The sequence below is a fragment of the Pagrus major genome, chromosome 19, assembly GCF_040436345.1.
Source record: "Pagrus major chromosome 19, Pma_NU_1.0".
Lineage (NCBI taxonomy): Eukaryota > Metazoa > Chordata > Actinopteri > Spariformes > Sparidae > Pagrus > Pagrus major.
The window spans coordinates 27,511,909-27,526,986 of NC_133233.1; the positions used below are offsets into that span (position 1 = coordinate 27,511,909).

The 15,078-nt window shown below is 43.6% G+C and overlaps 1 protein-coding gene across 1 annotated transcript in view; it reads left to right on the forward strand.

Moving 5' to 3' along the window:
* Positions 1-15,078, forward strand: part of LOC141014356 (sodium channel protein type 3 subunit alpha-like) — a 261,166-nt gene that overhangs the window by 52,086 nt on the left and 194,002 nt on the right. The window contains 4 exon segments of the mRNA XM_073488095.1: positions 1,331-1,459; positions 9,478-9,569; positions 12,058-12,231; positions 12,234-12,299. Of these exon segments, the coding sequence (XP_073344196.1) occupies positions 1,331-1,459; positions 9,478-9,569; positions 12,058-12,231; positions 12,234-12,299 (461 nt within the window).

Here is a 15,078-nt window from a genome sequence, read left to right on the forward strand (position 1 = left end):
CAAGGAATACCAGCACACTGTGGTACTGTAACGGTATCTGATCCGGGGGAACGAGGTTATGAGGGAGGAAGGACGAGGAAGACATGTGGCGGATCATTCTGCACAGACTGTAATCACAGCCAAAGACTTTTGATCTGCTGTGTGAACTAGTGTTGTCATGAACCTGAACCCCCAAAAATGAGTCATTATGAGTCATTTAGCAAGTTACACAAACACACTGGGCTGTTTGTGGTCTTCATGCTCTCTGAGAGGGAAGATTCTGGACACTCACAGTCAGAACAACTGAATACTTTCATTTAATTTCTGTGTGTGTGATCACATGGATCATTTTAATAAAGTCACGAGAACTGAAATTGGCATTTTATGTTCCTGCAAACCGCGGACGGCTTCTCTTTGTGTGATGAACACTGTGTGAAGCCGTCTGCTTAGGTTTAGTCACGTTTTACCTCAAAGTACCTGGTTTCACTGCCACAAACGTGGAAGGAAAATGTGCTGTCGTCGTGTTAAAGCGTCGTCCAGCGGTTTCACGCTGAGAAATGTTGAAACGCTGTCTTGAACAGTGGTCTCTGGTGAGGCAGCCATCTTGCCATACTGGTAACATGAACATGACACGTATCTTAGAAAATGTCCATATTAGACTTAATGTGCACATGCACGTGCAACGTGCACACATTTGAAGGTATCGCTGGTTTGCAGAAACATAAAAAGTCAACATTTCATTCTTTAATTTAACACAGTGCGTCCCCGAAACGATGACGTCATCTGACTGTGTTTATACTTTTTGTCATCATTTCCCAGAAATGAACAACACAGATTTTGTAGCTTTGAACAGCTTCTTGGTTGAAACAGTTCCCGATGAAAATGAGGATTATCTTCAGATGTTGCTTCAGAATTTGATTGTAATTTTTCAAATCTGTATCTGGACACCTGAAGGCTGACTGGGGGACCCCACATGTGTTTGTGATTTAGATGAACTGACCCTTTAATATGTTTCCCCGCCGGCTTCCAGCTGTGGCTGCAGAGCTGACGTGACTCCCTCCCTCTCTCTCTCCCTCCAGCCTTCTGTCTTTGTTCGGTTGAGTTGACAGCCCGTCGGGTCAAACTTGTTTCTGGGGACAAAATAAATAAGTGAAGGATGTTTGTCTGCAGCTCGGCTGATTTTATGAATATTTATCTCGCCCTCTCCGTCTCTCTCTCCTCTTTTCTTTATTCATCTCTCTTCTCGTTCTCTCTCCGTCCTCTGTAACGTCTCTTCCCTCGCCGTTGTTGACCTTTTTTTCACTCCTCCTCCTCCTCCTCCTCCTCCTCCTCCTCCTCCTCCCTCTCTCAGGTATACCTTCACAGGTATCTACACGTTTGAGTCTCTCATTAAGATCTTGGCGAGGGGTTTCTGTGTGGGGCCCTTCACCTTCCTGAGGGACCCCTGGAACTGGCTCGACTTCAGCGTCATTGTCATGGCGTGAGTCACACACACACACACACACACACACACACACACAATCATCCTCGTCGTCACCGGCTTGATATTTGACCCTAGCTTGCTGGAAGCTGTGTGATTGCAGCCGATGGTTTGTGCTGCGATGAAACATGGAGAAGTTTCTTTAAGATGCAGATAACCAGCCCTAATCACTCCCAACACGCAAACAACTGCAGCTAGGCCCGTTAAAACTAAAACTTAAAGCTATAGTCATCACACTGACAGTCAAACAGTCAGAGGAGGGACACATTTATTTTTCAACATCGTCTACTTCTACATTCACACACTTCAGCGGTCGTGGAGCAAACAGATCCCGTCTAGAAGTCCGAGTCTTGGTGAGAACCTCGTCGTCACTGTCAAACTGGCGACCAGTGAGCTCGGTCTTCATCTCGGGGAGGACGAGGTAGTTCGAATCTGCTTTCCTTGAAATTTTCAATTCCCCGAAAACAGAAACACCACAAAAGTTATTAATGTCAAACTTTCTGCATAATCAGTCAACTCATCTCCTTCAGCCACGACTTTATCAACCCCTCATCATGAAATGTTTGACAGCAAGCTTTATTTTGAAGGTCATGTGAAGTGACACTCGAGGGGAAGCGACAGCATCAGGAGCGTCGTTCATCCGCTAAAATCTGCTCTGTGTTTCTTTCATTCACAATATAATATCTTCAATTAACGTACTTTATCAACCAGTTGTTGTAGCACTGAGGTGAGATGAAGAGACAAATCTTTACAGATAAAACGTTGAATCTAAAAAACCTTGAAAGGAAAAAAAAAGTACTAATACTTAAAATTTTACAAAAACAATGTGTCGATGACAGCTGTGTCTCTTTTAAACAAAATGCCGGAAATAATAAATGAATAAAAAGTAATAATGTGAAGAGAAACTGTAGATTTTAAACATACGTTCAGAGGAAAGTCTCCACAAACATCTGAAGTGTGCGTCAGTCTGCAGAACAACCAACACTTCCTGTATATGTGTCACATTAAAAGCCCGTCAGGAGCGGTTATGCAATTTCAGTTGCTGGAAGGCTTTTATTGTGAAACATCTGTTCAGGAAAATAACAGCAAAGTAGAAGTGAGTGGAAATAATCAGCGAGTTCAAAAGAGGAGCCGGGTTTGACACGACAGCGTTGTGCTGACGGGATTAGAGCCGCGTGTGGAATTAAGAATAAAGACTAATTCTGGCCCGTCTGCAGCCGAGGAGCAGAAACACGACGAGGTTCTGTTTGACGTCAGTTTGTGCAGCTCAGCACAAACGTGTTAAATTCAGACACATCTGCAAAGTCAGGAGAAAGTCTGCTCTAACTACAGAAGTTGTCTCATTGTGCTGTCAGTCGAATGCTCCGACCACTTAAAGAGAGAAAAACAGGCTTCAGGCTGCAGCGTCGCCTTTTATTAATAAACCTAAGAAGCACGAGTCGGAGCTGAGAGGAGGATCCATGTTTCCACAGCCAGGACGTTCACTGTTCCAGGATTTTGAGGGGTTTTATTTTGACAAGTTGCTTTTATTAGATTATAAATTTAACCCAAAATATGCATTAAATCATGACTTCACAAAATATGAATAAAAAGACGTATTGGGCAAAAACCTCGTGTGTTTATCAGATTTCTCATAAATCCAACTACGTCTTTTATCTGAGAAAGAGTATCGCATTATGCTGTTTACGTGACAACTTGAATAATCTGGTAACTCCGTAAATCAGATAATGATCGCTTTATTAGTGTGCATGTAAACATGACAGTCAGAAAAAACTCCTCCACCAGAAGTAACGGGTCTTTAATCTGGGCCGAGACTCATCGTCCATCCAAGTTTGGTGGAAATCCGTACAGTAGTTTTTGTGTAATCCTGCTGACAAACCAACAAAAACCCAACACAAGGAGTGGAACAGAACCTCCTTGGTGGACATGATAGTATCACATGTATACTTTTACTTTAGTAACATTTTAAAAGCAGAACTTTACTTAAATACGTCACACTAAATGTCTTCTTTCTGTGCAAGAAAACAAGCAAAACCTAACTTCAGGACACGTTTACAGGTTTGATTGTCTCCTGCCAGACGAAGTTAATCTGTTGTCTTGTGATTAATTAGGATTTAATGAGGCAAAGTCAAGACAGTTTAACGGCTGTTCTCTGGATTCACCTCCCCAGTGTCCAACACCAGGTGCTTCTGATACTTTGGACTGAGTCATCTTTAAACTTCACATAAAAAAAAAATAAATGACAGTTGGCAGCAGAGCAGCCATTTGGAGAGTTGTTGATGACGGATTTCAGGACGGTGACCTCGGTGGGATTTGAACCCTGAACCCGGGCAGTGTTAGTGCCTTGCTCTACCCGCTGACCTGGACTCTCCTTGAATGAAACCCTGCAGTGTGTCCTGTGTGGTCGGAGGGATCTGGGGGGGTCGGGGGTCGAAGGAGGGCGGCTGTTTGACCCTCATTAGAAACATCTCCCCTGAGGCTGTTTGTCAGCTCGTCAGGAACAATTATGTTTCTTCTTTGTTTCTTTTTTTAAACTATTTCTCTCCAGAACGAGTTCACCTCCGACCACACACCTGCTCTGATGAAGTTATTACAGCTACCATCGTCTCCTGCTCCTGAATATTAACACTTTATTCAACAATTTACTCCCATCAAGAGCAACAACTAACTTCAGTCTGTCCTCAAAATGATCATGTTTGTTTGTTTGTATTTCTCACAGCTCAGCTCAGCGATCTGTTTCAGCCGCCGACAGAGCGTCCTTGAAAGCACCACCAACGACAACTCTTAAAGTTTCATTATTAATAAACCTTATGAGATGAATTATCGCTCTCTTAAAACATAAATCCACCAGAAAGGTCCTTTGAAAGACTCATTGTGATGCAGCATGTTGCTGCAATCCTGCTTGGTTTTGTGGATTATACTTTTAGGTTTTATTGTTAATTGAACGGTTTAACATATTTACAAATATACAGTGTATTTAGACTTTTAGAGATATAAAGAAATACACGTGTTGAAGTAAAGTATCACAGATAATGAAGGAGAACTGAATATCTCCTCCGAATATTTCAGTTCAGGTGAAAACAGCGAATAAGTTTCAAGCAAACAAACAAAATAAGTGACAAACGTGCTGGTTGGATGATCCACTCGATGAATAAGATGATTTTACTCAGTGACTTTGTAAAAAGAAATAAACAGAGAGAGAGAGAAGTGTGACCCATGTGGTTTAAGAAGCTCAGGACTCCTTAAACCCACTCAGGACATAAATGACGACGATGATGTCAACCCGTCAAGTCGAGCCCGAAGCTGCAGCTCTGAGCCTCTTTCCCCTCTGAACGCCGTCAGCCTGACGTTTTGAGAAAGAGCGTGACCTGTCCACTTCAGTAATTGACTGACTGATGGAAAATCGCTGCCGTTTGGTTTGGTTAGCGATCAGGTGGCGATCAATCAGGGAGCTAAAGAGCGGGAGCGTGCGGCGAGGGACGGCGCCGAGAAGATAAACGATCAGAATGAACCGATCGGATCAATAGTTGACCCCGAGGCTCGGCTCCGAGGTTAGTGCGAGGTGTAATGAAGCGGTGTCACCTCCAACCGGTCCGCCCGCTAAATTGAAGCGCCGTGATGAAGGTGCCCTCAGATGTTGAGTCTGTAGAGTTACGTAATAGGAGCCTGACGACCTGCCGCCAAAGACGTCTTCACTTAAAGGACAAATCCACCATTAAAACTGTTTGCTCTTAAAACAGACATCAGCTGCTTTCTGCCCGCAGTCAGTAGATCTGTTTCCTCTTATCAACCCGCCAAAATAAGTCACTTTTCATCCAGGAATTTTTAGAAGCTTCATGGAGCAGCAATTACACCTCTTCACACTTTTTATACTGTTGATTTGCTTCTAAATATGTTTTGGAGGGAACATAACTGCTCCTTGATTATGTTCACTGGCAACCCTGGCAGAGAGACAGATGTCAAAGGGAGGTGCAGCAGCGCATTATTACAAAAACACTGGTTAGGTTCAAGCAACAAAAACACTTGTTAGGTTTAGACAACAGAAACACTTGTTAGGTTTAGACAACAACAAAAACACTTGTTAGGTTTAGACAACAACAAAGACACTTATTAGGTTCAAGCAACAAAAACACTTGTTAGGTTCAGACAACAATACAAAGTTAACCGCTCACCTCTTCTCACAGTCTCTCCTGGAAGACACTCACAGCGTTGCTCTTTGTTGACCACATGAACTTAGTTGTGTAACGAGTGAAACAGAGACCCGTGGACTCGTAGAAACACTTCAGATTTGGCTTTTAAAGCACCACCCTCTATCATCGCCCATTCCCCTTGAACATAATTAATGAATCCACTTTATTCTTTGCCAAAAAAAAACAAAAAACTTGATGATGCTGCAGATTTCCTGAAGTTATTAACTTAATCTCCACAGAACATGTGTGATGTTAATGAGATAAATCGATCAGATTTAAGTGGCCTGCAGTGAGACTGTGGAGACAATACAGACAAATGAATGAAGATGTTAATCTGAGGGACTAAATTAAGTAATTGTGGGGTTTGATTCAGGAGACGGCGAGCAGCAATTATTCACTCATCTGAGAGTATTAATTACTAAATTGAGAGAAGGAAATAAGTGAATTTAGCTGCAAATTTCTAACTTATCTTGTTTTCTGTTTTCCTGTGACAGCTGCCGGGCTCTCCACTTCTTTTCTTCTTTTCTCGTGGGGGTTTCTCCAAATCTCTAAAAATCTCCGAAAGACTAAATGACACACACAGTTTTCTTTTTAAATATTCCACCTGTTTCTTCCTTCATCTCCCATCTGTTTGCCTCAGAGCAGCACACACACACACACACACACACGCACACACACTTACAAATATCAGTAGGTGTGTGTCCTTGAACCGAGGGCTGTCCTGCGGTCAGATGGATCTTTAGCAGGACAGGGACACATAAGTCACCTCTACACACACACACACACACACACACACACACACACACACACACACACACATACACACATACACACACACACACACACACCAAGGATAGAAACCCTGTGTGGTCGTACACACAAAAAAAATGCCGTGATATGTATGAACACACACATCTTTTACGTCTTAAAACACGAACACACACTCTGCCCCTGACACATCACCCCTCTGTGCCCGGGCTTTATTAAAACCAGAGTGATGGTCGGAAAATAGACACACACACGAACATGCACACACACACGCACGCACGCACACACACACACACACACACACACACACACACTACATGTCTGATTGATGCCCTCCTCCCCTCCCACTGAGTCAGGATTCCCATGGTAACAGAGTCCATCACCCTCCCCTCCCCAACCACACAGAGACACACACACTACACACTACACACACACACACACACGCACACACACACACACTACACACACACACACACACACACGGCCCGCCCCTGTGTTAGTGATATTACTGGTGTAATGACATGTTAATGGCTGCCATCACCGGACCAGCAGCACCAGGCTCGTCAGCCATTTTCACAGCATTAGAGGATCAGCGTTTTATTTCTTCTTGGCGTCAAACTCTCTGACTTAATCGTCACTATGTTAATTAAAAAGCATCTGAGTTATTACCTCAAAGACACGAGACCCCGATCCAGCAGAACATCAGCTGTCATCAACTCTTCCTCTTTCACTTTCCAACGTAATCACTGAATCAGATTCAATAAAGTATTTATTGATAAACAAAAAGGCGAAGTTTAGTTGAAAATTAATTAAGAGACAAAACAGTTTTGACATTATGACGTCTATGTACTGTGATATCAAAGTTAGCATGCTAACCAGCTAGCCCCGGCCTGTCTGTGCTGTCGCTGGTTCTGTCTTCTGGTCATCTTTACTTGCATCTAGACGGCCGGTTCTGGCTGCTGCACCGCCTCCAGCCTCCCCTGTAATTCAATCAGCCTGCCAGTCAACGCCAGTGAAACATGATCCGTAATGGAGGGCCGTTAGCAGCTCGGGATCAGATGACTCTGAACTAAATGGGGGCCCAAAATGGCCGCCGTCACCTGGCCCCTTCCCGATTCGATCTCAACCCGGCTGCATCCAAACCCGTTGTCACATTTGAGCTCATTATACGCTGTGTGCTGATGGGAATTATTACTATTATACTGTTTTTTACTTCAGTCAAGTTTAAATGAACACATTTCTTTGTATTTCTTTACAGTTCACATATAAAGGTGTTTTTATGCTGAACCAGCAGCTACACGGCTGGTGCCGGGTCTGGGTTGGACTGTTTTTTTCTAAAATACAACCAAAAACAACAGTTCTCATAACCCTCGGTCCGTTCGGAGGGCCATGTAGTCCGAACACCTCATCCAACTCTTAAGCATGATCACACAAAATGGCGCAGTAGGGCTAAGTGTCAGGCTGAGGGGTGTATTAGGGTTGGGCCTTTAATCTAAATCTCTCCAGATCTGTAACATCAGCCAGCAGCTCCTCTGAACCTGCAGACAGCTTCCTGTTGTTTTAAACCTGACTCGCAGCATTTCAAACATTTTTGGGTCACTGTTGGTTCTCACAAAACAGGATTGTACTTTTAAATCACCACCATATTTTCAGACTTTGTTATGTTTTTCTTCTTTTGTTGTATGTTGACAACCACCACACTGCCCCCTACAGGCTGTTAACAGAGTTTATCAAAGTAGGGAACCTGCAGGCGCTGAGAACCTTTAGAGTGCTGAGAGCCCTGAAAACTATCTCAGTCATCCCAGGTAAGGCCTCACCACCACCAGGGGGCGACAAGGGACAGAAAAACCCCCCCAAACAAACGCTCGTCATCGTAACGTCGTCGTGAACGTCCTCTCTTGTCCGTCCCATGTCTGCCGTGTCTTGCAGCACCAGCACCCCGCCCACTCCCCACTCTCTGCCCAATCAGGGGTCACAGGTGTAGTCACCTGGTCTGAACTGAAGAGACAGTAAGGAAGGAAAAGTCAGATATGTGAAAGCTGAGCACATGATCCTGAACTGGAGATGTTATTTTATTTCAGAGTAAACAGAACATCAACTTTAGCATTTTAGTCTGGTGTTTTAAACCTGGGCCTTGTATTTACAGGTTTGGGTGTGTAAAAGGTTTTGAATCGGTCCAGTAGATCGCCTCGGCTGGCAGATGTCATCCTTTGGGGCAACTGCTACTGTCAAAGTTACGTCTCCTAAATGTTTTTGTCCCTTACAGGCTGAGGTTGTCACTCTAAGAGTCTGACAACAATCCAAACCATGAATATAAAAATGAGGTAATGAAGTTATTCTAATAGGTGCTTCAGACAGAACGTGATTTAAAACCACGTCACTGTCGATTATGGTTTGATTTATGACATTTATGGCATCAAGTTCTCAAGGTTTAAAAGTAATGATGCTAGTAATGAGTTGATTTGTTTAGTTGGCATCTTCTCGTCTAATAGTCTGGACAGAACAGAGCCGTAGTTGATGTTGAAGGAAAGTCTGAGACCTTTGCTGATTCCCAAACAACCATTTACACACCCGAACATGTAAATGTACAGCCGGGATTAAAAATACTGGAATTCCCCTTTAATCAAGACCTTTGCCCTGGTCCTGGAGGAAACAGGACTTAATGTGTTTGTATCTTTTATAGCTGAAATGACAAATAAAATGTTGCGGGGTGATTCCTGCCCCGGGTCAGACCAAAATATACACTCATCACCCAGAACGATGAAGAACGAGTGTACTGATGAGACTGAAAGTCAAATCTGAAGATCTGAGCCTGACTCGACTTTGTCTCCAGTTTGTATCCATGTGAGCAGCTTTGACCGTCTGACTTCCCCTTCTTCATAGACGATGTCTCCGGCTTTGATCCTCCACCATCCAACCTGGCCTGTCTCGACTGTATCTCTCTGTCTCTCTCGGTATCTCCATCTTTCTCTCCCTCTGTGTCGGCTCGTTGTTGCTCAGTGTGGTCATACCCTTCTGTGTGTGTCTGTTCTTGTGCTTCTGTCTCCCGGCTCGTTGCAGATATGTGACTGAGTTTGTGGACCTGGGTAATGTGTCAGCCTTAAGGACGTTCAGGGTGCTGCGAGCGCTCAAAACCATCTCTGTCATCCCAGGTGAGGAAGCGAACGCAGGGGAGTGAATATCAAACGCACCCCTCCTGGCTGGAGCCTGCTGGAAGCGCTAAATGAGTGGCTGTGTTTGAAATCTCATCCTGCATACTACCTGCTGTTTACTCTACGCTTTTTGACATGCGCTTAAATCCAGTACACATAGGCAGTATGCAGGGAGAAGCAGTGAGGTCTTCCTGGTAATTGGTTGTGAGTGGACATCAGAGGCTCAGCAAACAGCAACTTCACCACGTCACTCTTGAGCTAGCTTCACTCGTATAGTTGAGTTGGTCCATTAGCCATAACTGAAAATATATAATATAATATATCAGAAAACACGACTGTCATCTAAATATAGAACTGACATTTTATTGACAAATTGAAATAACAGCTGTCGCCCACTCACGTGGCACAACTTATTACTAGATTCAAATACTGAATGTCCTGAGGTTGATAAATTGTCAAAATAATGAAAAGATAAAACTGAAATTTCTCTGAAGAGATTTTTGCCAAACAGCCTTCTCCAAAATATAACCCAGTCTAATCAGGAGATCAGTTTGTTTATTGTTGACCCTCATATTTAAGTTCCCATGAAACGGCAGGTGGAGTGATATTTGCCATGTTTCCTGTAAGAACAGGCAGCTAGCGAGGAATGTGTCGCAGATATTGATTGCCGTTTACAGTCGCTAATAGCGCCGATTGTGCTTTAGACCCTCCATCATGGAGTTAGCGGTCTGCCGTCTCTCAGTTTCTAGTGAACACAGCCGGACGGGGACGAAACATCACAGCCTTGGGGTGGTTTTCTTGCTGGATGTGACTCCTGGTACCCCGAGGCTGAGGCCCTGTCCACATGTGCCTGGGTATTCGTCTGGACAGTTTCCAAAAACATCTTGTAATGTAGACCGGGTCTTAGTCAGCAAATAGGACGCTATCATAGCTGCACAGCTGACCGCGCTAACTAACTAAACCCGACGGCAGCTACAGTAGTTAGCAGTTAGCAGAAGTTAGCAGGTAATTTAGCAACAAATCTATCGGTACCTGTCCATCAGGAAACGTCATGCATCACCTCAGTACTGTAACTGCTGTGTACAGACTGGTTAGCAGCAGCTACTATAGCAACAAGTAAAGCCCCAGAAACACCCGAGTTCAGGACGAACAGCATCAGCCCATTGTTGGGCATATAGGTGAGATATAGATTAAGACATTTGTGATTAAATACGTGATAAAAAAGATTGATTCTGACGTCATGGGAACTTTAAAAGATGGGTCAATCAATCTGAGAGGGACTGAAGGCTTCAATCTTGTGATTAAAGGATTAGATAATAACTTTAATAACCAAATGTTGAACTATTTCTCTGAATGTGTCGCTGGCTAGCCTCTGTATGACTCCACTGTGCATGTTAGCATGCAGCGCCAGCCGCGTTATTAACATGTGATTAAATCATACTCGTGCTGTGGTAGTGGCCTCGTTATAACAATGTCTAACACATGTTATAACTCTATCGCAGCAGTAGCAACATGTGGAGAGCATGTCATCACTGCAGCCATGACTAAATATAATCATTCATTAGCTCACAGACGCTTCCATGCTAACGAGAACAATGTGGATCTTATTAAACTGACGAGGGAAGATTTGAGTCAAGTGTCTGTTTCTAATGAATTCACTAAAATGAAAAGTGAAAAGAGAAACTGGTTGTCTTCGATTCGGTAAGATTGGCGAGGACAGTCAACTTGTCTGCACCCTTTGTGTTCGGAGTGTGTTGTGTTCCTGCTGTTTTCACCATATGTTCACGTGTGTGTTGTGTTTTTATCTGAATGTCAGTGAGGAGTTCCTGCTCTGTTTTGCTTCTTTCTGTTGGTGACGGTGACTTTTTTTTCCACAGTGGAAACACTTTTGAAAAACGTAAAGCTGCTGTCAGGTGGAAACTTTCAACTTCCGAGAAATGACAAAATGACCATGAATGGAAAAAAACCAAATGTGGCTGAAGGAGATTTTTCACCTCACAGCAGAGTTATATTTTTACTGGCTGTTTAAAGTTACTTTGTGATTTATTTCCTCTAAATAAGTGGTGCATAAAGGTGGCGGCCCTTTGGTCTAATTAGCTGTGGAACAAAGAAGATATTGATGTCCTCAAGTTTTTCTTCGACAAAATCAAAATGTATGTCCCCTCTGGGACTGGAGTGAATTATTTTGGATTTTTGCATTTTGGAGAGACGGCTGTAAATTTGGATAATGACTTCAGTGAAGGTGGCTGCCATCTTTATCGTCCCTGATTCATTGATTAAAGCATTTCAAGTACGACATATGTGACCCTTTGTTTAAAGCAGCTGCTTGTGTTTCATTGATTTTTTTTTTTTTAGGTTCAATTTAAAATCAAATTTTTGTAAACTACATGTAGTCAGATAAAGATATAATTGTGTTAATTGAGGGTTCATGGCCACAATAACGTTTTCCTAAATGTTAACCCTGTCTGCGTCCCCGGCGGTCCGGCAGGCCTGAAGACCATCGTCGGCGCTCTGATCCAGTCGGTGAAGAAGCTCGCCGACGTGATGATCCTCACCGTCTTCTGTCTGAGCGTCTTCGCCCTCATCGGCCTGCAGCTCTTCATGGGAAACCTGCGGCAGAAGTGCGTCCGCAGCACGGTGCACTGCGTCAACGGCAGCCTGCGGCCAACACCACCTTCTACTGCAACAACAAGACCTGGGCCTCCCTGAAGGACTTCATCAACGACGAGGGTGAGAGTCAAACGCTGAACTGTTGCTGTGGAAAGGTTCATTTATTTGTCCTTCTAAGGGACAATTCAAGTTCCTTTATGCCATATAAGAAAAATGTGCGCTGCCGTGTGATGATTGATTGAGAAGTCTCACAGCGGAGGAGTGAAGCTGCTCTGTAGTCTGGTGGTACGGCAGCAGATACTTCTGCATCTGTTGTCAGATGGCAGCAGGTGAACAGACTGTGGCTGGCTGGCTGTTGTCTTTTCGTATCCTTTGGGCTCCGTGCAGACGTCTCAGATCTCACTTCAGAACTGAAGCGTGAAGAAGAAGAATTTGAAGTAGTAAAGTCTCGCAAAGTTTGTTAAGTTCTTCCTCATGAAACAACTCATAAAATCAGTCGATTTGTTAAGGGAGTCTGGTGATGTTGTGGTCACTAGTGCGATGGCTGAATCAGTTGAAACACACAATGTGTTCACAAACACCTGCTGCTTTTTATTACTCCTCTGTAAGTTGACGAGAACTTGGCTCTTGAATTGAACCTTTTTAAGTCTCCATAAGAAGTAAAGCCTTTATCATGCTTTGGTTTGGAGTCTTTTCCTCCTTCGACGTTAGCATCAATTAAGATGTCAGGTTGCAGGTGTTGATTTTAGCATGTTTCAATGAAGAAATGAAGTGGTTAAGATGTGAATAGCTCAGTCTGCTCTCAGAGGTAAAGTTCATGTGAAGGGTAGAAGGTTCATTGCTTATATCTTTGTTAAATAATTCACTTGGACACTCGATTCTTTGTGGTAAAATTGCCCATTAATTATAAATAAGGAGATTTTCAGTCGAGTGATTTGACTGTTTTTGTCCGGAAAAGTTAAAATGTCCAACTGAACCTTGTGCTGAAGGTGTGGAGCTGAAGATACGACCATGAGAGGGTCCAGTGTGTAGGACTGAGGAGGATCTACTGGGGAAATGTTTTATTATATTCAAAATTATGTTTTCAGCGATGACGATGTCTAGTTTTTATAGAGCACGTCGGCTTCCAGTGAAATAACTACAATGATGAAAGAATGAAAAATAAAGGGACATTTCTAACAACAATCAAAAGCACACAGGGAACATGAGACAGTGACTTACAGAGCAACACTGCACGAGCCGGGTGTTTCCTAAATGGACTGGAAAATACTGTGTTCACAACACACACACACACACACACACACACACACACACACACACACACACACACACACACACACACACACACACGAAGGTCAGGTGAGGTCAGCTGGTATATACACTATTTGACATGTTGTCCGGGGAACATAATATACGTTATGTGAACATACTTTTACACAAACACACACAGTATATATAAGCACATAGAGGACAGGCAGCGCGCGCACACACACACACACACACACAGTATATATAAACACATAGAGGACAGGCAGCACACACACACACACACACACACACACACACACACACACACACAGGTCGAGGTCAGGGTTAAGGTAAACACTTAACGCTGCTGTCAGATGAAACTTGAGCTGCTCGTCGTCTTTTTTCTGCTCATCTTATTTCTTCTTCTGCTACACCGTCTTTTATTTCATGTCTTGTCTCTTTTTCTTCAGTTCCTTTAAAATCATTTCTTCATGTCCTTTCCTTTTTCATCTCAGTAATTTCTTCCCTAATAGATCAACAAATAGATTTTATATCACAGCAGCAAAAGAAGTGCAGCTCCACCTCTGAAGTGATTAACTAACATCTACAAAATGTGTTTTAATTTCACGTGAGACAAAAAACACAAACCTTTTTTCGGGACTCTTATGACTCAAAAGCACAACTGACATCAGCTCAGATTTATAAGAAAACCTAGATTTTTTCCCCACTTGGTGCTCTGAGGTCAGCAGCAGCTGAAGAAGATTCACACTCCAGCAGCACCAGAAGAGACGCTCCTGAAACACACACCCGGGGATAAACAGGCTCATTATCCAAAAACAGATGTGTAATTATTTAAAGTAGTGACGCGGCTGAAGAAGAGGAAGAGAGCAGACATTCAGCACAGCCTCCACCGCTGAGGTCCGACCGTCTTCGCTCCTGTTAAAGGCTGAAACCGCCCAAAACAAAGGCCACTTGGAGCTTACAGTAATGCTGTTTGTCGGGACATGCTGCTTCTTGCTAATGTACCGTCTATTTATTCATTTCCAGTTTGCTTTGCCATCAATCACATCAAACAAATGTCCCCCGCAGGCTCCTGTATCGACCTCTAAAAGCTGCCGTGAAACCTGAGAGCTGAGCCGCGGCGTTAAAGCTCGTCCCGTTCGGCTGATCTGAAAACAGCCCTCAGAGGGAGATCAATGGTGGATGTTCTCCATGCTAAACATTTCCCATCATGCCCTGTTTGTTCTGTCTGGCCGAGCCGGCCCGACAGCATCGTCAGACATCTTGAATCAACATCAACAGACATCAGAGCTGATATTACCGACCGACAGCAGGAAGAACAAACTGATTTATTCTTCAGTTTGTGGCTCTGCTGACACCTGACAGTAACCTTAAAGGAGCAGTTCACCCAAAAAGTAAACTCAGCCATCATCTCCTCCTGATGATATAAAGTCAGGCTCAGCCATCATCTCCTCCTGATGATATAAAGTCAGGCTCAGTCATCATCTCCTCCTGATGATATAAAGTCAGGCTCAGTCATCATCTCCTCTGATGATATAAAGTCAGGCTCAGCCATCATCTCCTCCTGATGATATAAAGTCAGGCTCAGCCATTCATCTCCTCCTGATGATATAAAGTCAGGTGAAGTCTC